Source organism: Diplotaxodon limnothrissa, linkage group LG22 (assembly GCF_057381915.1).
Source record: "Diplotaxodon limnothrissa isolate DT_005_m linkage group LG22, D_limnothrissa_male_GT1.1, whole genome shotgun sequence".
In the NCBI taxonomy this organism is placed as follows: Eukaryota; Metazoa; Chordata; class Actinopteri; order Cichliformes; family Cichlidae; genus Diplotaxodon; species Diplotaxodon limnothrissa.
Window position 1 is genome coordinate 12,162,665 of NC_140616.1, and position 27,911 is coordinate 12,190,575.

The 27,911-nt window shown below is 40.6% G+C and overlaps 2 protein-coding genes across 2 annotated transcripts; both read left to right on the top strand.

Moving 5' to 3' along the window:
* Nucleotides 1-634: 634 nt before the first annotated feature.
* On the top strand, nt 635-8,629 carry clic1 (CLIC family member 1). Its single transcript, XM_085346006.1, has 7 exons — nt 635-694; nt 948-1,012; nt 2,533-2,642; nt 2,989-3,114; nt 3,541-3,647; nt 3,932-4,113; nt 4,233-8,629. The coding sequence occupies exons 2-7, from the start codon at nt 971-973 to the stop codon at nt 4,392-4,394; spliced, it is 729 nt and encodes a 242-aa protein (XP_085202132.1). The 5' UTR covers nt 635-694; nt 948-970; the 3' UTR covers nt 4,395-8,629.
* An 8,128-nt stretch (nt 8,630-16,757) lies between these two features.
* On the top strand, nt 16,758-27,455 carry ddah2 (DDAH family member 2, ADMA-independent). The gene is made up of 6 exons (XM_085346424.1): nt 16,758-16,852; nt 17,677-18,276; nt 19,957-20,145; nt 21,827-21,946; nt 24,162-24,305; nt 26,787-27,455. The coding sequence occupies exons 2-6, from the start codon at nt 17,977-17,979 to the stop codon at nt 26,904-26,906; spliced, it is 873 nt and encodes a 290-aa protein (XP_085202550.1). The 5' UTR covers nt 16,758-16,852; nt 17,677-17,976; the 3' UTR covers nt 26,907-27,455.
* The last annotated feature ends 456 nt before the right edge of the window (nt 27,456-27,911 follow it).

Consider the following 27,911-nt stretch of genomic DNA (forward strand, 5'->3'; position numbering starts at 1 on the left):
AAATTTGATATATAAAAAATCTGTAAACCCTTTTCACCGAAGTCTATTTACCAACATACATAAAGATGTTACACGTAAAAAACACGCGGAAACATTGGAAATCAGTTTTTGGCAGGCGATCGCAAGGAAGGCTGAAAAATGTGAAAGAGGGGATCAACTTTTGGACTTTTAACTGTATTTTCGTAAGTTTTACAGCTTTTCCTATTGATAAAGTCTGCATTTTAATCAGATGTTTAAGGTTTGATATAAAAATCCGCTGTGGTTGTGCACAGAGGCAAAACTACAAAATCTACAACCCTAACTGTATATGGGACAGTCAGACACATCAGCCACCGCCCCATAACCAGTGCCTTTAACGCGTCTCCCCAAAGCTGCCAAGTGCTCTTCTCATGGTGGCTGTTACGTAACACGCCGCCTGCTCCAAGCTCGGCTCTCCGCGGTGACTTTTCTGTGCTTTTATTTGCTGCTTTGAAATAAACGTTCTTTAACGTGAATAAACAGACCGCTCCTTCATACGACGGCCGCTTTTATTCGCTGAGAGCACAGCCCGTCATGCACCACCAGGAAATGGAGGAGGATGATGATGACGATTGTGTCGCTGCAGCCAACGGACGCGCGCACACACACACGCACTCCGCAGCAGAACTGGGAGGAGAAACCAGCAACAGGCAACGAGAACTTCGAGCACTGTGAGGTTAGAAGCTCTACTGACTCTAAATTATGTGAATTTTGAGCTTCAGGAGCGCACGGCATGTGTGGATTTACTTTGTGACGCCCGTGGAGCTGCTACATTGTCGCGTTTGTCACTTTAGTATTTAGTATTGTGTAGCGGAAGATGGGCTGGGCTCCCCGCGTTTGCGGTTGTTTCTGGCTCAGAAAAGGCGACTTTGCGCTCGATCGGGCTTCGCGTTAGAAACTTTTTAACGCCCGTGTCTCTCTCTTTATAGGTTTCGTGCAGCTACGGGTGAAGATGAGCGACGCCGGTCAGCCCAAACTTGAACTTTTCGTGAAGGTAAGAGAGTGAATGGGCGCAGAGAAGGAAAGCATCACACCCAGAGAGTGACGCGCACACGGGCGACATTATGTGCCCTGAGTTTATTTAGTGGGCTGAGCCGGTCTGCTCGGGCTTCTTTTATCTTATTGTTTCATCAGCACGCTCAGTGTGTTTTCTATTACATGCTGATAACCTGTCTCTGACACCTGCACGGTCCTTACAGCTGACTTCAAGCCACCTTTATTTTATCTTTTATTTTCACGCAGTATTTGTTGTAATAGTGACGTCAATCAGACCCCCCTCTGCTGACTCACCGGGCTTATAAACCACTGTAAGGCTAATCTAATTAAACGCACATTAAGATAACAGCCAGCCGACTTTAGTCTATATTTAGTATGTTGGCCAGGCAGGCTAATCCCATTTTCTTTGAGTCAAAAACAGGCAGTAACATACTAACCAGTGTGGCTCACTTCACACATAAAGATTTCTCTGTGTGAACATGTGCACCACCCTGTGCTTCCCACCCCCACCTTCTTCACGGTGAAAGATGCTGTTGTAACTTCTCTAAATTGACCTCTTAAATGTAGTTTCTCGTGAACTGTGATTAACAACACTAGGCGGTTGCCTGATGAGCCACGTTTCAGATCCTAAAGATCAAAACTAGCACGCCCTACAGCAGTAAAGAAGTTAGGGGTGGGTGGGTCAATCCACGTTTACATTTCAGACATGAAAACCGAAAGGTGTGTTTTGTTGCTCTAAAAATTTTAATTTCTTCAGAATGCCTTGTTTTCCCCTAGTATCAGTACTAGTATTGGCAATATTTACCCAATATTTACTTAAGTATCGATACCAAAATTTGCCGTATGGCTCGGCAGTAACAGAAGTAACATATGCTGCATCTCAAGCTTCAGGTAGTTTCATTTTGGGGATTGTTTTTGGAGCTGATTAATGATTGGGTCTACAAACTGTGTTATAGTGTTTAAAACAGCCTTGTGCAGACTAAATAATCATAGTTTGTTTCATTTATGCAATAATTATATTCCAATTTATCCGATAGTGGGAAAATTACTGCTGTAAAGACAAATCAGACAAGCAGATAAACTCTGTACATTTGCGATTTAAAAGGCAGAAATTAGAACTTTATTTCCATCATACCAAAAAACCCCGAATTTCTTTTTTGTTTAACAGCAGCTATTCCATCCTGCTCAAACGCCTTCACTTTCAGTTGTCGATTCGAGTTCTTTGAGGAAATGTGATGTGTGGTGATGTATATTTCTCTTTGTTTTGACTCAGACATCCTGTGTGCTGACTTTGCAGGTTGGTTTAAGGGTGAAAAACTAAGGTGCACGTTTCTGCATCAACAGTATGCGTACTGTAACCAAATGTACGGCCAAGATTTTAAGGCTTTTCTTTGCGTTTTTGGATCGCTGACCTGAAGAAACACAGCAGATTTTCCAGCATTTTATGGAGGAAAGTCTTAGAAAATTAGATGGAAACATTACTGTAATATTGTAATATTCTCTGTTTTTGTTTCCCAGGCAGGAAGCGATGGTCAGAGCATCGGCAACTGTCCTTTCTCTCAGCGTCTCTTTATGGTGCTGTGGCTTAAGGGAGTCACCTTTGACGTTACCACAGTGGATATGAAGAGGTGAAAGCACTCGTCCTTCACGCTCTGTATGGCCACTTTTGTTTATTCTGTCTCTCTCACTAATGCTGGCGCAACAAGGGAACATTCGCCTACACTTTTAATGTTTTAATGGCCCCAAGTGAAGCTGGCACTGAAAAAGCCTGGGGTATTTCATTCATTCATTAAAAGATAAAAAGCTGCCACGCTTTGATTTTAGGTGAAAGTTGGACACATTGTAGCTGCTCACATGGGTAATTTCCTGCGGTTGGAAATCTTTCCACTCCTTTTTTTCCCTTTTTTGTCTTTCTCTGTTCTGACTCACTCTCTACTCCATCTGTCTTCTGGACTTTTTCCGTCCCGCTTTCAGGAAGCCAGACATCTTGAAGGACCTGGCACCGGGTGCTCAGCCTCCCTTCCTGTTATACAGCAGCGAGGTGAAAACTGACACCAACAAGATTGAGGAGTTCCTGGAAGAGCATCTCTGCCCTCCAAAGTAATCTTTCCCTTCATCTCTGAAGTGCTGATACAGATAACACAAACTGTCTTGTTTGATCTGATAATGATCTGAATATTGCAACTTTGTTGGGCACAAAGAGATGTCTCTGGAGGCTTTGAGCACAGATTGATTGATTGTTTTGAATTTTGCAGGAAAAAGGCAACATTTTGTAAAAAAAAGTCGAAAAAGTAGGCCCTGCACGCCAACTCCAAACCACAAGATTTAAATCTGAATCTTTGTGAGATTAAACTATCTAATTCTACATTTTTGCAGGTGTTTCCGTTGTAGATACAGCAATGAATAGATTAATGATAACAAAATAAACCGTTGGCTGGAAATGCATTTGTTGACTTCTTGCACATCAACACGAATCGCTTGAAGATTTATATCTTGATGTGATCTATGATGTGATTGGACATCTAGGTATCCTCGTCTGGCTGCTCGTAACCCAGAGTCCAACACGGCAGGCCTGGACGTCTTCTCCAAGTTCTCTGCCTACGTCAAGAACTCAAACCCTCAGACCAATGAAAGTAAGTCGGCTCCACTCAGACTTATGGTGCAATAAAGTAAATGTTAGAGTAGTGCCTGGTTTAAAATCGTGCTGAGCTGCTTCTGTCAGTTCCCAGATGGGCTAAAAATCAGCAGGGAGCTTCTGTTAATAACATTAGGCTCTGAGTGTAAACACGTCACCTGCTGATGTTTGTGTGCAGCTTTTCCTACCTCGTCTCTGCTGCTGGTTTAAATATATTTATATCAAGACACCTCTCTTTATACTTAATGCTTGAGTGTTTTCTGTGTGTGCCCATGTGCTCAGATCTAGAGAAAGGCCTCCTGAAGGCTCTGAAGAAGCTAGACGACTACCTCGGCTCCCCACTTCCTGATGAGATCGACGAGAATAGCGCCGATGAGCTCACTTCCTCGTCACGCCCTTTCCTGGATGGCCAGGCGCTCACTCTGGCTGATTGCAACCTGCTGCCTAAGCTCCACATCGTGAAGGTGATCTTGTGATTTTTAAAGCAGTGCAGCATGAGGATGATGGGTTATAAGAATGAGTCAATGCTTTGCTTTGTTTTTTTGTAATTATGCCTATTTTTTCCCACCCTCTATCTCTGCAGGTGGTGTGCTTGAAATACAGACAATTCACCATCCCTCAGAGTCTGACAAACCTCTGGAGGTACCTGAACGCCGCCTATGCAAGGGAGGAGTTCTCTTCCACCTGCCCGGTTGACGAGGAGATCTACTTCGCCTACTCCTCTGTAGCTAAAGCTCTCAAGTAGGGATAGAACAGGGGGTTACATGTTCTGAATATACCAGCAGAGCAACATAGGAAAGCACAAAATACACACACACACACACACTCATGAATATTCACTCTGCAAGCAGCATGGTCGATCCTTTTCTTTGTAAACTGGAGCGCTGCAGGAATCATTTGTTACGCCTGCAGGTTAATTTCTTGCACCCTTATACGCCAGTATCACCTTTCGCAGTGTTGGCGCTAGTTTACATTGTTTTTCCTCACCTGAAACTGGGTCGGTTTACATCAGCAAGGGAAACAAGGAAGCTCGGGAAAGCGCAAGTGAAAGCAATTACATGCAAGTAGTGCAACTTTTAACCCCGTTAAACTTCCTCCTCCGATTGGTTCTTTCACGGGTCACGTTCTCCGGTTGCCGACCACGTTGCTCGCAGGAGCGCACATCCACATCGTCATCGCACTCGTCTAACTACAGCCCTGCTTATGTACAGTTTCACCATGAGCAGATACACACTGACGCTTCTTGTTCCTTTCTTCTTCAAGACAGTTGCTACAGTATGTTTTGGGGTTTTTTGTTATTTTTCCTGGTAGTAATTTCAACAGACACAAAGCTGCCTGACAGATCAAACTTTTCATATGTAACGTTGCAGGCTTCCCCCAGGCAGATTCAGCTCTCGTTTCTCTGGTTAAGGAAGTGAAATTTGCATATCAGCTCCAGATCACCTGCCAAAGAGTCTTTTGTACTGAGCCTTTCACATGGACTTTATTTCGTTACTGAGGGTACAAGGCCTTTTTACAGTACAAAATCTTTTTTATCCTTTAATTAAAAGCCAAGTTTTGTCTAAGTGTTAGATTGCTTATTCTTTGTAGTGCACCTCAGAGAGGAAAGGGGTGCATACCGGGTCTCGCTGAAGAGCTGAAAACAGTTACAGAGACAGGAAACTGTTTCAATAGAGGCGGGCTTCCCCTTTCTGTGCTCCCACACAGCAGGTGTGAAGGATTATTTAAGATTACCAAGCGTCTATGTGATCCGCTGTGAGGGCCCATTGCCAGTAATTTATTCAGTGCTGCCCAGTGGGTATTGAAGGAGGTGCAGGATGAAGCGTATTTGTGTTTCTCACTGTCAGTTACTCCCATGAAAATGCTTTCTAATTCTAACGCTTTGTACAAATTAAATCAGCTGCACAAAATATAACATTTAGTCTTCTTGCTAACACGATGAATTACTTCGACTGCTTATCTGGTGTAAGCACTGTGTAAGCATTGCCATTGAATGCTACCAAAAGAAGCCAAAACTACGGATTATATAAAAGGTGTTTGTAGCCACCATGACATCATTTCCTTTTTTTTGAAACAATCTTTTGAAACCGGATGTGACAAACGAGAGCCGATTTGAAACTTTGCATTCATTGGCTTATGACTTGTCAATAATTTGTCATTGCCGTTAGCCAATGTGCATCCTAGATACACCTTGGACTGACCAAAATGTATAAAATGGACCCGATGTTTTGTTTTATCCATTTATGGTACTTTCACCTCCTTCAAACCTGACACATATAGGGACTACATTAGCTTATAGTCCCTTGAGGCTGGGTTTTATTCTCAAACGGTGCATCTTTCACATGTAAGGCGATTATGTTAACTGCTACGCTGTTGAACCACTCTCTCTTATTCAGTATGATCCAAAATGAGTAACTCAGCCTATTTAAGCTCTTCCAGAAACTGTTTACACAGGACAACTCCAAAGGCTGTTACCCCATAGGTAGTCTTTTCAAGCAGAGAAGTCCAACCCCAATGGCCATGAAAAAGGGTGGCCATTTAAGGCACTTCCCTATTGGTTTCACTCTTCAGACCATGAAGTTACATCCATTTTTTAATAGTCTGCAGTTACCATGAGCCTGTTAAAGTGCTATAAAACATGCTAAACATAGACATTTTTTTTAAAAAAGAGGAAGGATAAGCATCAACATAGCTACAGTTATAAAACAACCAGGTTGATATAAATAGAATCTGAACATTTATAATATGTGGATTTACTTTTCGAGATTAGTGCACCACGTCAACTGCTAGTATCTCCTGTCCAAATGTCGTCTACATTTTGATAGAAACCAAGAATTTTGGCCTTGTAACCAGTTGTAGGTTAAATGCATTGTTAGTGTTTTCACGGGACTTGCTGACAGTAAAAATATACCTGAACCAGCCTGATCCTTTAAAAGCCTTGTGTCCTCAGAGATGCGCTGTGGACTAATCCACTCCTGGGAGGAAGTCCTCTGGTCTGAAATTCCTGTTTAAGTGACTTGAAATGAACTCGCTGCGAGGAACTGGAACTACTGGACAGCACGCCTTTTCTGACTTTAGGAGCAGCTTGTGAAGGAAATAATGAACTAACATTTATAGAGAGCTCTCAGGGATGGGCCCTGTCTACATGTGCAGTAGGGCTGCCACAAACGATTATTTTGATAGTCGACTAGTCACCGATTATTTTTGCGATTAGTCGACTAATCAGATCATCATCCATTGGACGTAAAACTACAGCTTATTGCACCAGCAGCATCTGCTCTTATATAACTATCATTAGCTTACAGCTTTAAGTGTTTAAGGTCTGTGCTAACTAAAAATAAAGACAAGATGATAGTTTATTAAATTTTAATGAAATTTGCAGATTGTTTCGGTGAAGTTTAATGAACTCCTTGCTATCTAAAATATAACAGGACACTGGAGTATATTCTGGAGCATCTCACACTTCTGATAATCAGTTGTCTGCTTGACGTTTATTCAGCTGTGTAAAAACTATAACTTTAATCTCAGACAAACTGATTTACTCAGGAACAAATAAAATACTAAAAAAAAAAGCCAAACAATAACATTTTAAGTTATCTAAGTGACTCATATATATTTAACCTGAGTAGCGAAAGACAGTGGTGGGTTTGAAAACGATTTGCGGGGAGTCCGGTGTTCTCACGGCGCTAGTGAGCCTAGCCCCCGGCTCGCTAACGAGCTAGTGGGTAACAGATGTCTCCGAAAACGTCGGAGCGCTTTTGAAAATATGTGGTGTCCTGATAAACTGAGCAGATATTTGAGGTTTACACAGCTACATTCTCGCCTGAAAATATGTTAAACGTTTATTTTGTGACCCAGAAAGAATAATAAGAGTAACATTAAAACTAACTAGCTGCCGCCATTGTTGGAAACTGCGCTGGGCCGCGCTATGAATTCTGGGACACAGCAGCTGCTTCTTCTTCTTCTTCGGGGTTTAACGGTAGCTGACATCCTTGTACATGCAATGCTGCCATCTTCTGTTTCAGTCCGTTATTACACTCTTAAATCCTGCCACTTATTCCTGCGTCTTTTGTGATCTTAAAGCTTCAAACGACGCGTCGACTATTAAATCAGTCGTCGACGATTTTGATAATCGACGTAATCGTGACTAGTCGACAAATCGTGGCAGCCCTAATGTGCAGTAGTAAAAATTAGTTTCTGAGTTGTGTTTTTCCCTTTTTTTCACACAAAAAACTTAAATGGAAGCTTTTTAAAACCTCCGTCCACAGTGAAGACTCTCAATAGGGAAACAGGAGGAAAAGGTGTGCGCCTTTATTTCCTTTTTTGACAACAGGCTGGCTTCTAATTGGCCAGCATTCCTGTACAGTTAGGGTCACTTGTTGCGATTATGTCAAGCACCCTTGACGTATTTCTTTTTTGCATTTTTGTGTTACGATTTTTTTTTCTGAACAAAAGCAAAAAATTCCAGTTTTAAAAGAACATCCATGTACGTGTGGACCGGGCTACAGTTTGTGCTGCAAACATCTTTGTTGTGTGTCTCAGATCAGGGTGAAACTCATTGACAAAATAAACCTAAGTGCAATTTAAGCATATTTAAGAAGACAATCTTGAGTTAAACTTTATTAGAAAAACAGCGGGAGCAAAGTCAATTATTTTTCTACAGAGGTTGTAATCCCTCCGCAATGACATGCTTGGTATTGATCAAGTAGATGATGCATTGTACTTGACTGAATTGTTGGATTTTTATCTATTTTTTAAAGTGGAATGATGTTTAAAGGGACAGAGTCTGAATAATTTTAGTGCTAATATATTGTAGTATTTCTTCTCTCCGTGTGTGGAAGACTGTAGGACTTGATGTAATTTCAGGGACCACTTAATATGTTAAATTAGACAAATCATTAAATGCATAGTTTGTTTCTCAATTAACTGTTTTAACTTTTTTTTTAAGAATATATATATATATGTCATCCATGTCCGTTGTTATCCAAACTGTGCTTTTTGCTTTGTTTCTTAACCATCTTTTACTATTTTAGCCTTTTATTGTCTTTTTTTCCACTCATTTTGCCATCATGTAGTCAAAAACATCTAAACTTCAAAGTCCACTTGATCAAAAGTAAAAGTGCTGACACACAATCAGCTGGCTTAAATCATCGATCAAGGCAAACTACTAGCGCAGCTGAAATGTATTTTGTACTTTAAACATCTTACGAAGTAGGGTTTATTAATGTCCCAATAAAACATCTTCATAGTAAATCAGTCGGTGACAGATGTGTTTCATTTTTAAAAAAATTTTTTTATCGAGGATAAAACTGCATCGTCTCGTCTGCTGCTCAGGCCAGCAGGAGCCCGAGCGCAGGCAGCAGGCAGAGCACCACTCCCACCAAGCTGGGGGCAGTAACGGACACGGCACCGTTGCACAGGTCGGTATCGCAGCACACGTTGGTGTAGTTGAAGGAGACCCCTGACGTGTATTTCTCTCCACTCACGTCGCACTGGGAGGCAACTGCGCAGCTTTTTTCGTACAACGTCAGCTGTAGTGGGCCTGTGAGAGCAGAGGAGTAGAAGGATATTATTATTGTTATTATTATTCGCATGGAATTTAAAGAGCATTCAATCCTTTTTCTACACTTTTAATGGTTCTTGACACAGGACACTGTGCCTTTTTAGGACTAGTTCACTCAGCAAGTGTCGAATGCGAGGAAAAAAATATTTGATGCACTGATTAAGTATTATGTTTCCAAATGTCTCTCAGTTTTGGAAATTTGCATCTATTTGGACTCAAGGATGATCTGATTTTGTGAAAATCTGAATGTCAAAGGTCACAACAACCTAACAAAGCATGCGTTTAACCAGAACTCATGAATTCACAAATCTGTTTTGTCAAACTTTCCCACCAAAATATAACAGAATGACGTTTTATATCCTCATTTCTCAGCAAATCCAATATATTTTTCAATTAATTGTTATATAACATAAATGGAATCATGACTAATTGAGATGATATGATGTGTTTATGCTTAAATAGATACTGAAGTGTATTGTGTTTTATACATTTTTTGATCGTTTTAAATTTAACATTATGAATGCTTCAAAAACAGTAAAAGCAAAGAAAACTTTGAATGCCTGATTAGTTTTATTTCTTGATTTTTTTTTTTTGCACCTGGATGTTAGCAATATAGACTCACCAGACACTTCATTAGGTATACCTGTCCAGCTGCTCGTTAATGCAAATCTCCAATTAGCCAACTGCATGGCAGTAAGTGACATAGTTGTTGGTGCCAGGCAGTCTTATCTTAGTGTTTCACAAACTGGTGATTTGCTGGGATTTTCCCACACAACCATCTGCAAGGTTTACAGAGAATGGCCGGAAAAGATCAATTGTTCAGTGAACAGCAGTTCTCTGGGTGAAAATGCCTCATAGAGACCAGAGGCTACACTGAAGGAATCCATCTTTCCTTGTATTTATGGTTCAGGTTGCTGCTGGCGGTGGTGCAGTAATGTAGGAGATATTTTACCAGCTCATTATTGTCTAAACACCATATTGTTCCCGAGTATTGTTGTTAACCACGTCCATCCCTTTATGCCCACAGTGTACCAATGTTTTGATGGCTGCTCCCAGCAGGATAATGCACCATGTCATCAAATCATCTCAAACTGGTTTTTGAACATGACACCGAGCTCACATTACTCATATGGAACGAGCGACTTTCATCACGAATGTTTAGCCGACAAATCTACAGCAACTGTGCGACGCTATCATGACAATATAGCGTATATGGACCAAAATGTCTGAGGTATTTTTCCAAAAGCTTGCTGAATCTATGACACAGAGATTTAAGGAAGTTTGAACAGCAAAAGGAGATCAAAGCAAGGAACTAGCAAGATGTGGCCGGTGAGTGTAGGAAATCCAAAACTCAAAAAACAACAAGATATAAACAGAAAGGATAGCAGAGTCTAAAAACTGCAGTAGAACGAAGTACAGTAAAACAAGAGACAGCAGATTATTCATTCAGACTCTTCATCAAGCAAGCAAATTTAACTAGTTCCTCACTGGGATTGTTTTAAAATTACTCATACTGCAAACTGAGAGTAATTGTGGGAACTTTGTCCCCTGATGAGACATGGTGATCATTTTTGCCCCACCCAGATAGCCCGGAGTGTTATTTTTAGACGTAATTTGACATCACGGGTGCTATTGAGCTGACAACCGGCCTGATGAGAAAATGGTACAGAAGTTTGAATCATTCTTTCACCTGGTTTTGTTTTCACATTTAGGTCACTGACGAAAGACAAGGCCCTGAGAAGCAGTTCAAAGAGCAGCCTACAAAGACATGAAACAGTCCTTATTGTACAGTTTATGTATGATATGTGACCACAAGCTGAAAGGTTTTGTTTATAAAAAGAACTTTAGACTTGGTCCTAATGGTGTCTTTATTGTCTGTTCACTGTAATGTGCATTTCTAAAAATGTTTCTCACAAATCTTTTATAAAAATAAGGCTTTATTTTCCAGTTTGTGGCCATCATGCTTGAGACTCACTGAAATTAATCTAATCTAATAAATGCAGACAAATCTGGCTCTTACCTCGTGTTCCTGTCGCTACGCTGGAGAGGCAGCGCTGGCCAGCTGGACACTCCACAGGAAACTTTAAGCAGTCCAGAGGAGAGATGGATGGAAACATACAGGTGTAACAGTGCAAACAGGCTGAGGGGCAAAAACAGTGGTTGTTAGGCACTGTCAGCTGTACAGCTCTGGCAGGGATTGCAACAACAAGAGCTTAAAACTCCAATATTGTATCAGCTGACAGTCACAACATAAAAGATTTAGCTCTGAAACATGATATTTGCGAACTAACAGTAACTGCAATTATGTTTGTTTCCACAAGAAGCCAAATTGTTTCGTAGAAGATGAATGCATATTTTGATGTTGAAAAATAGACTTGTTGGTGCCCCCTGGTGGAATATCTTTGTAATTGAGACACTTTTTAACTTCTCTTCTAACATTGGCTTCTCTGCACTTCAGCAACATCTGATAATTACTTTTCTATCACCGATTCGGCAGACAACTGTCATAACAGAAACTCTAAGTACTTTTCATTTACTAGCTATACATTTTATGATGCCAACATGTTTCTATTCATAAGACAACAGTAAAAACACTGTAAAATGGGTTAAAGGTTACACTCTCTTTACTTTTCGTATTTCCAAGTGTACGATATGTACACAACAAATGTAAATATGCAAACAGCGCACTGCAAAATTACATTGGCAAGCAGCTTTAAGACAGCGTAAGCAGAAGTCATGTGTCCTTCCTTCTGCATGTTCTACTCGGGCACCACCCTTCACCAGAGTTATTGAGTATATGATTAAAGATGTACACTTGTAGTTGAGTAAGTTATTGTTATGATAATATTTCATTTTGAGTTTATTTTATATTTATGAGTAAAACTAGTAAACTTTAAATTAAAATAGTCAAACGCATTAGAAAAAAAGCCTGACATTGGAGAATAAATATGAAATGTTTGTTTATAATTCACTTTTAGTTTAAAAATATCAGAGTACTTGTAGATTTTACATTTAACTCAAGTCAGCACCTTTTAAACTCTTCACATGTTGTGTACGATAAAGTTTAAATATGTAACTAAAATTGTAACTAAAGTAAGTGTGTTATGGGGTGACTGTAGCTCAACAGGTACAGCGAGCCATCTACTAACTGGGACATTGGTGGTTTGATTGGCAGCTGCTTCAGTCTCAGTGCCAAAACGTCCTTGAGCAAAATACTGAACCAAGTTGCTCTTTGTTGCAGTGTGTATAAAACACTGTGTAATAGAAAAGTGTTATATAATAACCGCTCGATTTACCGTGTTAAATTTGTACTTTCCACCACTGAAAAACAAGAAAAAGTGCTTGAACTTTCAAAGTCTTAGACAAAATGTGTACTGGACTAAATGACTTATTTCATGTTTACCAGTCACATAAGAAAAATTAAAAACACTACCGACAACAAATCCAACATACTGAACTTACTTGAACGGATTTCTTCAACAATCTACACTATTTGAATCAAACTACAGTAGTGGAATATAAGCATACACTACAAATCTCCTCTGTGTAGTATTTCCTGGCAAAAAGAGCTTCCTAATTAAAGGGATAAAACTCTCTTTATGTGAAAAGTATACCTGAACTCATCAAATCAAGCATGTTAGCATCCATCATTAATCATTTTTCCTGTAACAGGAGATCTTGCACTAAAATGCATTAAAAAATATGTCAGCTTTAAGAGAGTCAAATCTCAAATGTGCATGCAGAAAAATGTCAAACATCACAGAGTTTTGTTTCCACCGACCAAGCTCTGCAGACTTTGTCCCTCTCACTGACTTAAGTAATGGATGTCCAGTATTTAAAAGTATTAGATTTTTTTCCCTTACATTACAAAAGCACCTGAAGACAATTGAATGTTTTTACATACCTGCCAAAGGAAGACAACACATGAGAATAAATAAAAGTTGTGAACGAGGCATGATGCTTCCTTAAAAGTCCCTTGGTTGATGTTTCGAGCTGGATTTTTCTAAACACTTCTTGTCCCAGGGCGTTACGACTCCCTAACTAGTTTATGTGGTGCGTCCCCCAGCTCATTTGCAAATTACATTTATTTTCATCTCTGTTTCTCTCTATGTCCCCAATGATCTGATAAAAGGTCCCTCTTTATATCGCAAGCACCCGCGTGTCACCTGAGTTTTTCCCTCAGTCTTTGCTGATTTGTGCTGTCATGAGGCGAACTCCTCCCTGAAACTTCTAATTCAATCTGGAGAGTTAATTGTGGACAGCATGGTTACAGGCAGTGGGAAAATGAAGAGTTATATAGTGAATTTGGTGAGTGTTTATATACTAACGATGCTCAGGAAGCTTTTGACAAGAACAACATCTTCACTCATTCATTCAGTGACTGCTGGTTGCAGGCATTTGTCTCTCTTGTGGTTCTGCCGCAGCATTTCAGTCAAGTTAAGTTCTGGACGCTGACTGGGCTATTTCATCACCTTGATTCATTTTTGTTTTGTTTTGTTTTGTTTTTAGCCTTTCTGTTGTCTAAGGAGTTTGGAAAGCAAAGCGTCTGGACTTCTTTAATTTTCTTGAAGACATTTCACGTCTCGTCGAGAAGCTTCTTCAGTTCTAAGAGCAAATGGTAAAGAGTCCCAGATTTTTAAGCCCTATGGGAGTGTCCTCCAAGAGGGTAATGAACCGCCTATATCACACGAGCCAAGGTGTGAAAACAGATGTGGGTCACAATCAGCCAAGGTTTCAGGTGAACCCATTGGGAAACCTAGCCTTTCTGTTGTACTTGGGATCATTGTCCTCTTGCACAACCCAATTTCAGCCAAGCTTTAGCTGTCAGAGCAATGGCCTCATATTTTACTACTTTAATACTTTGGTATATAGAAGAGTTGGGTTGCAAAACAAGCTCAACTCATCATCCTTCCACCACCATCCTTCACAACTAGTATGACCCTGTGACCCTGTGCATCATGGCCAAACATCTCCACTCTGGATTCAAAGACATTGATCCAGAAATCTTTTGATTTGTTCAGATGTAACTTTGCAAACCTAAACTGTGCTGTCCTCAGTCAGGACTCTGTAGAAATTTGTGGGTTTTTTCTGACCTTGGGGTGAATTTTCCGCGTTCACACAGAAGACACACCTGACCAACAGACCAGCAAACTGCCAAAACAGCTTTTTGTAGAGATGCTTACAGTTGCTGATGATCAGTTACCAAGTCCATTTGATGATTAGCAAACTGCCTGCTACTTTTAATTGCACAAGGAAGCTGTCTGAGAGTTCTTACCTTAGAAAAGTTTTTCACAGTTAATGCAGGTCCCACAATAAAACCCTGCAGGACTGATTTAGTTAGCTCAAAATCAGTTTTATGGACCATTGTGTGGATATAATTAGTTATAAACTGGTTGTTTTCTTGCCGTACTTGTGTGTATAAATAGGTTTTTTTAAAAGCCTAATTTTCCTGTCAAGTTGTAATCTATTTTTATGTGCAGTGTCATAAATTGCGCGGTTTGCGAGCATGCAACTGCTAAAAAAAAACATTTGAAAAAAACTGCAATAAAAAGGGGGGAAAGGGTTTCTTAAGAAATATAATGTGAAAACTTAAAGTTTTTAGTGATTTTGTTTTGTTAAATACTCTTTGTCATCTAGCTCCATAATTCTTGTGCCAGTTTTGTTTAGTTAGAAATTCTGGCCTCTATCTGAGCCATTTATAAAAGAAAAGACATTATGTGTAACTGCATGAGACAGCAGCTGCTGTAGAGAAAAGATGAGCACCGATAAAGTCAGCACGGTGCAGAAAGAGTCAGCAGACAAACAGAGGGAGAAAGCCAGCAACTCAGAGACAGCGGGTCAGTGAGCTCCACAACGAGCCTGTTTAAACAAATTATCCTTCAGGGCCTAATGGGAGACGTGAGGGCAGCAAGCAGGACGGTCTGCTGACAGCAAGTCTTGTGATGGAGCGAAACGAGTGGGCTCAGACTGAATAAGCTCTTTACAAGTTGATTAATTACAAGCTTAAAAAAAAATCTTCCTGGAAATATTGAGGTTTTTGTTCATTTCTCTTGTATTTTTTCAGTTACTTTTGTCTGGATGCAATACTGTATGCAGAAATAATCCATGGGCATTGCTGAGGCATAAATGACATTGAGAGTTTATGACCTGTGATGCATTTTGGAGGCATGTATGTTTGCTACTAAAGCAATAGATTTTTGCATGGAGTTTGGTGTGACTTTGTTTCTGTCCATTTGTGTCTTTATTAAATGATTTGCATATAACCTACAAAAGAATCCCCAGAACTAGTGCCAAATAAAAGTATTATGGGATTAAAGGTCCTTTTCTTTTGTTCAAATAAGCAAGCATTCATGTTGTAAAACTTAAAAATACAAGCCTAAAGCGACTCACAACTGAGTCCATTCATGTTTGTGCAGACAGTGTTAATCCTGCATTTGATGGGGATGTTTTTTTTGTGTGTCCTGGCTGAAGGATCTCAGTGGACAGATGGTGTTCTTTAATCCTGTCTGTCTGTGCCCTCTACCTCCCATCCTCCACCCTTTTTTACATCTATTCATTCTGCCGTTTACATCCAGGTTCTCATTTTCAGCCTCTTCTACACACTGGAGACGAGCTCCTGCAGCTTCCCTCGTCTTCCTCGTTGCAGCAGAAAATTTGGATAAAAACAAAGATGGCTCAGTAATTCAGCATATAAATCTTTGATTCGCTTTCAGACAGACCACATTTATATTTGTATATAAAGCACAAGCCTGACCCTTCATAAACAATTCATCAGGATTACAGCAGGGATGGGAGAGGGGGAAAGGGGGAGTCCATAATCCTAGAAAAATCTGACTTTAATTCTGTTTTAATGCGTAGGAGCACCAGTGTGGCAAAAATAGGAATTTTCTGGGCATTTTTCAACAAGGCATCCGCCTAATGTTATATTAAACTAGTCTAAATTACGCATTTGTTAGTAACACCAGATAGGTTGAACAAGTATTCTAAATGTAGCAATTACGTAGGTTAACAGTAACGGCGGTCACAAATGTACTCACAAATTAAGAATATGTTTATATTAACTTCACACAAATTAAATTCTGTTTTGTTAACGAACTCGAAACCAGTGTAAATTAAATTAAAACGGTTGTAACTTTGCAGTGCAGTTGCCACTAAAAGTGCAAGCGCCAGAACAGCAGCGCATGCGATAAATCACCGCTGATTGAATCCGGGTAGGACTGTGGGGGATGGGGAGGGGAGGTGGTGGGGGAAGTGAGCGTCAATGGTTGAAAATAAGACCGGAAGTTCCTTGGGGGTGGCGTTAAAAACTATGAGCACGACCGTTGGCAAATTATTATTTTTTTCAGTTACAGTGTATACATAGTGTATACACACTATCGCGCGCTATTTTATCGCGCGCTATTTTTTGTATAGCAGTTGCAATATGGTACAAACGACGCGACACAGTTCATGTAAACCAATGCTGTCTTATTTTGAAATTTGCCACCGGAAACATGCCAATTCACGTTCGCCGTCTTGACGCGATAGCCATTCGGCAGAGAGAAAGGAGCTGGAGAGTAACGGGAGCTCGGCTGCTTTGGAAATTAAATTAAAATAGAGGGAAAACGGCGACGAAAGCGGATACCCGGGACCTAAAACAGGTGAGCAGGCCTAAGTGTAGAGCTCTGTTTGTTATTTGTGCGACTCGGGGTGAGGGTGTTGCTGTTATTTTGCCGATTTAAGAAAGATGGGGAACATCATGAAAAGTATTTTGGAAGAGAGTTGAGTTGCTGGGGCGGTGCACTCCTGCAGCCCCACAGCCTCAGGATGTTTTGTTCTGCTTGTGGTTGAAGTTTGTACTGATTAATACAGCTGGTAAAACTCAAACAAAAGCTATACGAGGTAGAAAAATTCAACATATAAGTAGTGATCATAATGTAGTTTGTAAATATTCGGTGTTCAAGTATCCATTAATATTCTCCATGTGCTGCAGCCTTTTAAAACAAAGTCAAGTGAACATCAAAGCCCAGCACTTGTTGCATAAGTTATGAAGCAGATTTAAGAAACATCCTGTGTGCAGCTCGCCGTGGGTGACTCCTGCCAGTTACAGGGAAGATGATAAAAGGGCAATTGTCCCAAATCTAACCCACTGGCCAGATATGAAGAGGCATTGCAGCATATTGGAGGGCTATTGAATAATGATTCCTTATAATCTGACCTTGAACAAAGCTCCTTTGTCTCCTTTCAGCCGTGCTCTTTGTCTGTGTATTATTTCAGCTGTCCTTGGATGTTTTAATGGGGGATAAACTTTTTTTTTTTATTATTCCCCTACAGAGTAAATAAATTACAGATTTTTAGGACTATATTTCACTTTAGTCCAGTGCCAATGAAAGCATGTAGGCAGGGATGTGACCCTCTAATGTTTTATAGAAATTGATATTTTTGTTTGTTCTTGCCTTGATGTATCCATCTTTTTCTTTCTTAGGCTGGTAGTATTTGCTTCCCATGTTTGGGATAATAGATGGTGAAGTCCCTAATTAAAGAAGAGGCAAAGACCAGGCTGAAGATGCTTCCCATTCTCTTCCTGGATCTACTTCTTCACAAGCTTAGCTTAGTTTAGAGCATTTTTCCTCCAGCGTCTTAATAATACCGAGACTGCAAGAGAGGAGACCAGAAACACATAAACGTTCACATCCTTTTATTGCCTCTTGTTCCTCTCCTGGCAGAGCCAGCTTAGTGAGATTTTTGGCACAGCCCCAATATTTGCTACCACATTATTGAAACCATGGCAAACATGTGCCCTTATGGCCATTTCACCCACGCCGTGGTGAGGGGCATTCCAGAGACCTTTGGAAAGAAAGCAGGGGACAGCCAGGAGAACGGGGAGGTTTCGGTGGACCTGGCCAAAGCTCAGCGTCAGTTCGGTTGCCTGACTGGAGCGTTGAGGCAGAAGGTGGGCCTGCAGCTGATCGAGATCCCCCCTGACCCCGAGCTGCCAGAAAGCTGGAAGATAGAGGATGTGGCTGTCATCCAGGGAGACACGGCGCTCATCACCAGGCCCTTCAAAGAGCAGAGACAAAGCGAGGTAATGCAGCATAGAAAAAGCCTTTCAGAGTGCACTTAATCTTCTATGTAGTATTGGGTAATGGTTTGTATGAGTACGGTATAAAAATGAACTTGACAAACATAGTATGGGCTGTTTGTAACATGGTCTCACTGATCTTTGTTGTTCCTTGTTGCTATGATCATTGGCCTTTCAGACATATCCCCCCTAGACTCCTGAAAACAATGTTTCTAAGCAACAGTGATATTGGTTGATTGATACTGGTTTTCTTTTTGGTGTTTTAGATGCTGGCAGACTTATTGGGAGTGTCCAAAGTTCCAGTTATACTTCTGTAGTTAGATCTCAGGGTTTTTCCTGGCTACGAGTCCATTCATCGGCTATTATTTTTGGCTGTTTGATAAACAAAATGTTATTTTATGACTGACTTAAAAATGCAACTTTAAGAAAAATGTTAAGAGAGAGTTTGTAGTTTTCCTAAACTACTTGGAGGTTTGCTGGAAAAAGCTTTAGGGAAAGAAACTTCTCAACAGTGATGCGGTTCAAATGGTTCCTGTCCAGTTAATAAGTGTTGACACCATTTTACAGTTTTTTTTTAATGTCCTAATGTTTTCTTAACATGTTTCTTAGAGTGGAACTTAACATGGCTCGGACAGAAAATGAATCAAAAGCCAGGAAGCAAATCAAAGAGCTGATTAATTAAAATAAATTAATAGATAAACACCCAGACCCTTTGGGTGACAGTAAATGCACAGTTCCTTTTTGGAAGTATTTTTCTTCTTTAGTTCCAGATATTATAATGTATTATCTGGTTGTAAATGGACTTTTACTTATATAGTGCCTTTTTACTCATTGAGCACTCAATGCACTTTCTTCTGTAAGTCTCATTCACCCAGACAGACACATTAATACAGCACTTTTATCTAAGCATAAGCTCTTTCTAACATTCTCACACACTCGCGCCCGAGTGAATGCATTGGAGGCAACTTGGGGTTCAGTATCTTGGCCAAGGATGCTTCAGCAAGCGGTCTGGAGGAGCCGGGGATCGATCCCACAACCTTTTCATTGGTAGACACTCAAACACATCCCAGATGTTCTACTGCTGGAACCCCGTTGTTTTGCAGTGTCGCGCGTATTGCAAAATGTGTCACCATAACATGATAAGAGAGTTGTTCTGTTGCACAGTTAATCTAAATGTAGTTTTTATTTACAATTGTGGCTTCCACAAGTGATTAAAAAAAAAAAGCCCGAGATAACTGATCGAGAATTATTTAAATGATTTTTCAGAAATCTGGTTTTGCAACGGTTTCACTGCTTACTCCAACAGTTTCAGTTCCACTTATTCTAAGATGGCAGGAAGAGAGACCTGGATTAACAAGAGGAGGGAAACCAGCTCAGCTGTTTGAAAGAAATCTTTAAAGTTGAACAGTAAATAATCAGAATGTAAATGAATGACTAAATTATACAACAGCTGGATTTATACGCAAATGTTCTTTTATTAGACAGTTGTTGTTTTTAAGCACATTTTAAAATGCTCAGCTGACAGTCTGGTTTTTTTTGTTTTTGTTTTTTTAATTATTGTAGCTTCTTATTGCAAATATTAATTGCCAGTGAAACACAGAACTGATGATGTTACACGGAGACCACCTGCCTGAGCTGCTTTCTTCCAACTCTCGTACTGAGTCTAGTTTATTCCTCCCTCAGGTGGAGGCGGTGAGGAGGGTGATGTCGGAGCTCAACCTGACTGTGGTGGAGATGGACGGAGAGCAGGGCGACTCTGTAGGTGCCACGCTGGAGGGCAGCGACATCCTCTTCACGGGGAGGGAGTTCTTTGTCGGCATCTCCTCCCACACCAACCGCAGAGGGGCGGAGGTGCTGGCAGACACCTTCAGGGTAAGGGCTATAGAGGGAAGAGGGTACAGTGAGCAGGAGGAAGCTTTTTCAAACTTTCCCTAGTTTGGGGCTGCCTGTCGTGAAGGCACATGTCTGTCTCTGATTTGAGGAGTCAGGGCGGCATGCTTTTAACAGAATCTGACATTTTTGCCTCAGAGTCGTCTTTTTAAGAGGGATGTCAGTCAACACATTTTGACACGTGGCACAGCTGCATCATCCATCGAGTGTTTTGTTGCAGCCTGCTGCTGTAGTTTATCATGTCAGATGTCATTTGAACTTAAATGTTTATGACAGCTTTTCTATTTAGGGCTACTTGTAATTAAATTCAGTGTGTGGCACAGTACTGGAGGATTTAGCCCTGGCTTCTTTGTTAATTCACTCAAACTGAAGAGCAGTTAATTAAAGTATGTGAAACTTAAAAATGCAAAGGAAGACTTTAGTGTAGGGTCTTCACCAGAGATTAGATAATCCAGGTGTGTCATGCCTCTTTTATACACTAAAGGTAAATAATACCTGTGCATCCATGATTACAGCTCAAGCTGAGGGATCCTTCCACATAGCGTAGTGGGATTGATTTTTAGGTATAAAAAGGAAAAATGCATATAGAGGGAAGCCATACATCAGAGAAACTTTAAAGGTTGAGTCCTCTCTGCCTTTGGTTCACAAACCTACAGGCATTCAGACACTGTCTCTACTTTTAAGATGAAAACTTTCCTTTGTTAATAAAGCTTATAGTTAGGCCTAGATCAAATCCTCGGGTTATGTTGCTATAGCTCAGGCTGCTGGGGGAAATTTTCATGATGCACTGAGCATGTTTTCTTCACTCCCTTTTTTTTTTTTTTTTTTTTTTTATCCTGATGCGTTTATATACAACTGCTACATCTTATTATCTTTGCCTTACAGTAAAAGTGTCTTAGTGTGGACTGCTGTATGTCTGTGTATCTCCATAAAAGCCCAGCTAAGGATTATCAATACACAACTAACTAAAATATAGAGTTTATATTTTTAGCCTGCACAACAAAGATTGCCTCGGTGCCAAGATTACAGTCGGATATGAAACCCAGGTGCCAATGTGAGCAGGTGGCCATTTGCTGAATTGCATTTGGGGAATTCTTGTGTATAAACACTGATGAATGAGGTTGTTCCACTGCCCAAATAATCACAACGCTGCACAGCGTGCTCACTCGGGCTGGGCTCAAGCTGCTCATTAGTATTGACTCTTTTCAAGAACTATAGATGCACTTCTGTTTGACACGCACACATATTTTGCATATTTTGGAGTTGAATTTGCTCTTCGCTCTTCCCTTGGGTGTGGGAGTGTGGGGGTGTGGTGTGAAATGGTGTCAGCGGATGAGAGGGTTTAAGTGTTCGACTGGGGGACTGGGGATAACCAGGAGATGATTTCATCAGTGTTGTGTTTCAGAGGAGTCACTCTGGCTCCATTTAACTTTCGTTCATAAATATCACCCTTACATATACAGTGTGTAGAGCAGAGATGGAACCACTTTATAGTGTGAGAGTAAGTTAGGAGTCGATTGGAGTCGAGGCATCAGTTACTGGGATGTGTGAAAAGCCAATCTTAATGTTATTAGTTACACCTGTGATGACAAAACAAACCTGCTTGGAAACTTCTAGAAGTTTCCAGTATGCTTGGTAACCGTTCACCCCCACATGTGTTCAGGACTTTGCCGTGTCGACTGTCCCCGTCTGTGATGGAGCCCGACTGAAAAACATCTGCTCCATGGGAGGCCCAAACACCATCATCTTCAGCAACAGTGATGGGGCCAAGAAGACACTCCGGGTATGTATGTGTGTGTTGTTTCCCAAAGGGTAATTCCTTAATAATATTGTGGCATTGTAGCAATTGAGGGAAAAGCGCATACCAAGGAGAAAACACTCCCTGTAGCTTTTATGAAAATAGGATTTTTGCCTGCTTATTTGGATTAACTCAAGACCGTATTAAAAGTCCAAAATTAGATGAAAAGGGATTATTCTGAACACACAATAACAACAACAACAACAACAGAATAAAAATATGGAGCTGGAAGTGAGCATAATATTTAACTTCAATCATTAAAGTTTTGTTTTTGTCCATTTGCTGACTGTGTTATAGAAATCCAGGTGTGACAGCCTGCCAGCTGACCCTGCACATTCATCTATTCATGCCAGTTTGTTTACACAGGCTACATAGCTTTCCATTTAGCATGTCTGTGTGCCTGTGCTGGAGACCTTATAACAAACAAGTTGGAGGCTCTGCGTAAAAGGAACAGAAATGGCTGTGAGCAACAGCTTGTGCGGCTGTATATGAGGGGTGATCAGTCTCAGTAGCTGGAAATCCCTTATCCTGGCACTACGTTTAGTCAGAAAACAAAGGATGGTTCCACGTCATGATACTATTTAGTGTGATTACAAACACCTGGATGTATTGCTATATCCAGCCACATTGGTAGCAGCAATGACCCACAATCCTCTGCGACAGCTGCACCTTTGAAAAGAAATCCAAGGGGCAATGAACGGCACTGCAAGATGCTATACATGATAAGGATGGCTTTCCACCTAATCAAGGAAGAAGTCTGTGAGAAATCATAATAAACAATAATAAATTTGACCTCAGTAATGACCAAAACAGCTAAAAATTACTTGACACATCAGTTTATGCCGTTATGACTCGTGTCCCTAAAACACTGAGAGGTTGATGTAAATTAGAGCTGCCATTTTCAACTTTAATTGTAAATGCACCACTTAAAAAAATTAGTCACATTTTGAAAGCACATTAGATCTCACCTGCGGGGCGTCATGCCAGATCGATATGGATTGGGCAATGTGTTGGAATGAAATTATGCCAAAAAAAAATAAAGTCAAAGTGAAAAAATTATGCAGCTAGCTAGTCTATTTTGAAATAATTTCATACCAACTCAAAATGGTACTCAGTAGTTAGTATGGCCAGACAAGGTCGGGTAAGCTTTCTAATGAAACAATGGATGGTGTCCTGGAGGATCTCCTCCTAGGGCATCACTGAGCTCCTGGTGAAGTCTGAGGTGCAACCTGGCAGCATCAGGCCCAAACATAATGTCCCAGAGGTGTCCTGTTTGATTAGGCTCAGTGCAAGCATGATATCAATTCCTTCCTCCTCCAAGAACTTTCTGCACACTCTCGCTACATGAGGCTGGGCGTTATCGTGCACCAGGAGGAACCCAGGACCCATTGCACCAGCGTAGTCTGACAGTGTTTCCAAGGGTTTCATCCTGGTACCTGATGGCAGTCAGTGCCATTGCCAGCCGGTCTGTGCATCCCTCCCTTTTTGTTAGTCCCTGGCCAACTATGAAAGCAGTCATGCTGAATGATGTTACAGGCCGCAGAATGCTCTCCACATCTTCTCCAGACCCTTTGATGTCTGTCACATGTACTCGGGGTGAACCTGCCCATTCTCCAGAGTGCCAGGCAGGGCCCAAGTAAAGCATGCTGGGCCCTCATGCCACCCTCATGAACTCAGTGACACTGACTTTAGCCAGATGAGAACTAGTGGAAAAGAAATGAGTGACCATCCTTCATGTTTAGGGGGGTTGTCTCGTTGTTGCCTGACTAGTGCACCTTATGTTAATTACATTAACAACAGCAGCTGGAACTGATTAACAAACTCTTCATCTACTTTGACCAGATTAATATCCCAGAAGATTACATGACTTGATGAAAAGGGTTCTTTAGTTAATTTTTTTGGTGACTTTGTATTAAGCATCGTGATGATCAAGCCTTTGTGCTGGTTTTCAGTTAGTTTATTGAAATGTAAAGAGAGAAATGACAACATTTAAAATGAACCTTTTTTAAGACAAGGATTTTAAAGCATTGTGCTAGGCAGGGCCCAACATCTCTCTATGGTCAATACTGTTTTTCATTATGAGTCATAAATATATAATCTCTCCATCCTCACTTGAACTGCACACATCTGTTTATGTCATTAGTGCTGGCTTGGAGCTCGGCGACTGTGTGTAATGCTGGATGTGCGTGTTTGTCTGCAGATGATGGAACAGCTGACTGATCACCACTACGATGTGCTCACCGTCCCAGAGGAGTTGGCAGCAAACTGCATTTACATCAAAGGTCTGTCCAAACGGGACTTCCTGCTGCACCGACCAGCAGACGAATGCCCTGACAGCGTTTCTGTGAGTACCACAGAGGGTTTTTTCTTTTTTTTTTTTTTTAAATAAACTGCACATTATTGCAGTATAATGTCATGTTCATGTATGTGCTAATAGCAATAAATAAGTTTTCCTGTAATTTGCTATTTTCATTATGTTATAGTTTGACAGATTTTTTTTTTTCTTCTTCTCTGGCAGTTTTTCTGGCTCTTATCTCCTTGTTGTATTAATTAGGCTACATAAACACTGAATCATATGTTCAGTAATCATAAGCATGCATGCTCATCCAACAGCTTTAAATACTGTCAGTGTGAGCTTTAAGGTCTCACGGTGCTTTACTCGGTCGCGTGAGTGCTTGCATAAACCCACAAATATTTGCTAACAGCTTCCATCGGGAGGAGTACAAATGATAGCTGGACTCAGGTTTTCAGATGTTAGCCCTCCTTTTTTCCACCGTCTCCACATAAAAGAAGCTAGGTCATCAGCTCCAGTTCCCTTTAAACAGCAGTCATTAGCTTGTGTGTTTCTGATAAGTCTGTGGGAGAATCTCAGCTTCTTTCAAGACGGAGTGAAGTAAACTTACCGCCCAAGATCAAATATTTATAACTAGTATTGCTGCAGATTCACATGTGTTTGCGCTGCACCACAGAAATACATGGCTTCTTCTTTGGTGTGATCAAAGCTTTTTATTAGTTTTATCTAAATATAAAAAGAAATGCAACAGCATTAACATCAAAGCCACACTGCATCAACAATATAATAGAAGATCTACAGATGCATTGTATCACACATCAAAATCAACCATCAGGCTCCTATAAGAAATTTGATATCTGCTCAGCTCGTGTTGTTTGTTTTGTTTTTTGTAATAAACCCTGTGCATCCGGTCCTTTGTGTGATTGGTCCTGTGTGTTAAACCTAAGTGCTTTTATGATTTATAAATCTGTCTGTTATTAGTGATTATCCCTTTTAAGGCCTAATGCATCTGTAATTCAGATGTTACCTCTGTGTCTTGTGCTGCTTCACCACCTGGAAGTCAAGTGCCTCTGTTAATCCTAAATCAGACCTAAATGTGACTGACTCGCTCTAAACTGATCATTAGACAAAAAAGGTTCTCTAAAGAAGATCTGGGATGTGAACAGATTTCTTTTTTTCACATTTCTTTACTCGTTACATTGCAGTTGAAGGTCACAGTTGTGCTTGTGGTTCCAAGAGCTGAAATGTTTTTGAGACTAGTGAAGTCGATATCCCGCTCACGGTGCCGTCTCTGACCCGTTAAATATGTAAGTAGGTGGCAGGACAGAAGCTGAGTCCAGCATAGTGAGAATAAATCAGCATTTTCAGATACTTCTGTAGTTTGTTTCAGGATTGAGGCAAATTAAATAAATCAGAAGTAAAATAATGATTGTATTTTGTGAAACTGTGTGTGCGCCACTGCTAAAAATTATATCAGGCGAGATTTAAAACCGAACTTACAATTAGAGGAGTTAATTTGAACATTTGGAAACTTTGATTTTTCACAATGAGATAAACTTCACAAAGAAAAAGCAACAAATTCCTTTAAAGACTGATATCTTGTTTTTTGCATGATTTCCCTTCAAGCAGTTTGCCCTCAAGTCAGTATTTTGCATTTAAAAAATTTCACAATGTCCAATATTGTCCACCAACCCACCCATACAACCATCTTATAATAGGATCACACAATCTTTGTAGATTATTATCTTTGTACACCAGATTAAAAAACAGCTTCATTCTTAAAGAACACTCCCACAACCTTCAATTTAATCTGAGATGCACATCTGTGCATTTTTGTGATGGCTGGTGTTTTATTGGAATCACTAATTGTTTTCAGTAGAACACTGTGCAACCGGGCCAAGTCATATTGTCCTGAAATGATGTCACTTGTTAGTGTGTATATGCACCTGGCTGCTTTCACAGCTGAAGATGAGCATGCAGCTTGGCTGAGGGGTCAGTTCATCAGCTGTCACTGCTGCCATCAGCTTGACCAGGAGAGATGCATGTGCTGGTTCTGCACAGGCCTACAAAAAAGTTCCACTTGCATCAAGTGTAACAGGTAAATTTGTAAGCAGCATCAGGTCACATGCTGCTGGAATTGTACACTGTACAAATCACATCAAGAAATGTGAATGTTATCCAGACAACGTGGAAACTCATCAGGGGGGAAATGGAAAATAACGCTAGCGTGGCAATAAATCATTAGATGAGTTTGATAAATCAACATTACCATTAGAAATGTAACAAAATTGAAGTTGCTTTTTAATTTTTTTTTTTTTAGAGTTTTGGTCTCTAAAGAAAAGGGAAACATCAAAACTGTCATGTAGATCTAAGACTCTTAATCGCTGACACTCATGAGTCAGATCTGGTGTTCTAACTTCCAGCCAGTGAAGCAAATTTTCCTTCCTCCTTTCCTTTCAGTTTTCCCTGCAGTGTAGTCTGTAACAACTAGCTCAGGTCTGAATGACTGAACTGTTTCCTCTCTCTCTGCAGGCCTTCCAGAAGCTGCAGGACTACACCCTCCTGCCGACAGCCTGCAGCGAGGCCTCCAAGCTGGGAGCGTCTCTGTCCTCACTCTGCCTCCTTGTCAACAGAAAGCATACATATTTCTGAAAACACGCCCACGCCACTCAGCATTTATCTGCAGGTGTTCGCAGTGGTGGGGGTAGTGATACTAATGTGCAGTATTTTGAGACAGAACCAGCCACCTAATTTACTGCACCACTACCCCCTCTGCTGAACGAACAGCGCTGCACAATGTCCTTAAATCTACTCATGAAACCACTAGATGAAGCTGTAGTTTTGCACTGTTCCAACTCTTTCACAGTTCACCAAAGTAAAACAGTAACCCCACAGGAAAGTCTTCACTGCAAGTTTCATTCTGTATATATGCAGATGTTCATTACGTTTTTAGACCAAAGTGTGAAGGAAAAGCCAAAGGCAACAATCAGCCCAACATTTTTTTTAACTTTTCTCACCAAATTGATGTAATCTAGATCCAGTAAAGGGGCATTACGTCTGCTTTCCAGAAATCTGATGTCTCTTAACATTACTGTTTGTGATAGTCCCCTTTAAATGTTTTCTTGGCTAACCTAAGACTTGGTGCCCACATTTACTACAGTGTACAGCTTTCATATCCACATTTCAGTACTTGGGTATTAACTGTTTTTAAATTGCAGACCATCTGTAGCTGCTAGGTGATGATTCAGATTTGATTTAGCTTTGCAGTGTATGAATTTGTCCCAAGTGTAGAAATATTAAAATCCAGCTTCTAACTTTTAGTGATACTTTTATTCCTGTGTAATTCAACTGCCAGTTCTTTAGGTACATCCGGCTAAAATAAATGTAAATCCAGTCTTTTCATTTATTTTCTACTTGTCCAATTCAGAATCTCAGTGGGGCAGCAGCCTATCCCAGCTGTTAGCGAAACCTTGGATTGATCACCAGTCTATCGCAGGGAGAGTACAGACGTGCAACCCCACATTCACACCTAGGACCAATTATGGGAGACTTGCAGAAAACAAACGCATGCATTGAAAGACACCAGCTAATCAATGGTATCAAATCTGGCACCTTTTGGGGAGGCTACAGTGCTGACCAACTGTGCCACTATAACTG

Coding starts and splice junctions, on each gene's coding strand:
- clic1 (XM_085346006.1), top strand. CDS start 971: ATGAGCGACGCCGGTCAGCCCAAACTTGAACTTTTCGTGAAG. Junction 1,013..2,532: donor AACTTGAACTTTTCGTGAAG/GTAAGAGAGTGA, acceptor TTTGTTTCCCAG/GCAGGAAGCGATGGTCAGAG. Junction 2,643..2,988: donor ACCACAGTGGATATGAAGAG/GTGAAAGCACTC, acceptor TCCCGCTTTCAG/GAAGCCAGACATCTTGAAGG.
- ddah2 (XM_085346424.1), top strand. CDS start 17,977: ATGGCAAACATGTGCCCTTATGGCCATTTCACCCACGCCGTGGTGAGG. Junction 21,947..24,161: donor GGGCCAAGAAGACACTCCGG/GTATGTATGTGT, acceptor GTTTGTCTGCAG/ATGATGGAACAGCTGACTGA. Junction 24,306..26,786: donor AATGCCCTGACAGCGTTTCT/GTGAGTACCACA, acceptor CTCTCTCTGCAG/GCCTTCCAGAAGCTGCAGGA.